The 1265-nt window shown below is 40.1% G+C and overlaps 1 protein-coding gene across 1 annotated transcript; it reads left to right on the top strand.

The window, feature by feature from the left end:
• Positions 1–519: 519 nt before the first annotated feature.
• Positions 520–1260, top strand: LOC101582732 (olfactory receptor 8B3-like; the record flags this gene model as incomplete). Its single annotated transcript, XM_004636499.1, has 1 exon — positions 520–1260. A coding segment is annotated over exon 1 (741 nt), but the record flags the coding sequence as incomplete, so codon positions are not given.
• Between the last annotated feature and the right edge of the window lie 5 nt (positions 1261–1265).

Below are 1265 nucleotides of genomic sequence, written 5' to 3'. Positions count from 1 at the left end.
TCACTTTTCTGGGCATTCGATTTTCTATATCATGGGGCAGTAACTGAACTGTTCATTCCTACAGCCTGGCAGCTTTTTTAACTTAGAGCAGTGTTCATGGTTCCACAACACTAGAGTCTAATTTGCATTAGAATTTATCACCAAGATGAAAGACCTCTGTCTCCAGTTTTATTAGTGGAGGGAGGATGCAAAGGAGAAATGATGAGAAGATGCTCTCTGGCACTGTCCTTTTCCTTTGGTTTTTCTAAGCATCTTTGTTTTCATATGGCAGCACTGGCCTTGGCTTGTCTAAACTAGTGATACTTTTTATCATATTTAGCTTTACGACTTTCATGAGGGGAAGACAATATCACCCAGTACCAGAAAACATTAGAGGCAAGTGCTACAGATTCAGGCTGTTTGCGTGCTAACATTGCTGGCTTATTCCTCACGTTTGTGAGAGAAGATACTATATAAGAAGAGTTGGATGTCATATGATGTAATCTTTCTTTCCTATGTCCACAGATTCTGTAGAGAAGAATGGCTCCTGGAAATGGCTCTTTTATAAATGAATTCATTCTAATGGGGTTAACAGATCGGCCAGATCTCCAACTCCCACTGTTCTTCCTGTTTCTAGTAATGTATGTGGTCACTGTGTTTGAAAATTTGGGCTTAATAACTCTAATTGAGTTAAGTTCACATCTTCACACTCCCATGTACTTTTTTCTCTTTAACTTGTCCTTTGTTGACCTTCATTATTCTTCTGTATTTACACCAAAAATGCTCATGAACTTTGTATCAAAGAAGAATGTTATCTCATACAGAGGGTGTATGACCCAGCTCTACTTTTACTGTTTTTTTATCATTTCTGAATGCTATGTGTTAACAGCCATGGCTTATGATTGCTATGTGGCCATCTGTAATCCACTTCGGTATAACACTGTCATGTCCCCTAGAGTGTGTTGTAGCCTTATGCTTGGCTCATACCTGATGACATTTTCTGGGGCCATGGCCCACACGGGTTGCATGCTGAGACTGACCTTCTGCGACGCAAACACCATCAACCACTATTTCTGTGACATTCTTCCTTTGCTTCAGCTCTCCTGCAGTAGCATTCATGTCAATGAGCTGGTGGTTTTCATTGTAGGGGGCATCAACATCATTGTACCCAGCGTCACCATCTTTTTGTCTTATGTGTTCATTGTCTCTAGTATATTTAAAATAAGCTCCATTGAAGGTAAATCTAAAGCTTTCAGCACCTGCAGCTCCCATATAATTGGAGTTTC

This window comes from Octodon degus, unplaced genomic scaffold, assembly GCF_000260255.1.
Source record: "Octodon degus isolate 3935 unplaced genomic scaffold, OctDeg1.0 scaffold00080, whole genome shotgun sequence".
In the NCBI taxonomy this organism is placed as follows: domain Eukaryota; kingdom Metazoa; phylum Chordata; class Mammalia; order Rodentia; family Octodontidae; genus Octodon; species Octodon degus.
The sequence above is the reverse complement of the archived record's forward strand: the minus strand, read 5'-3'. Positions and strand labels throughout refer to the sequence as shown.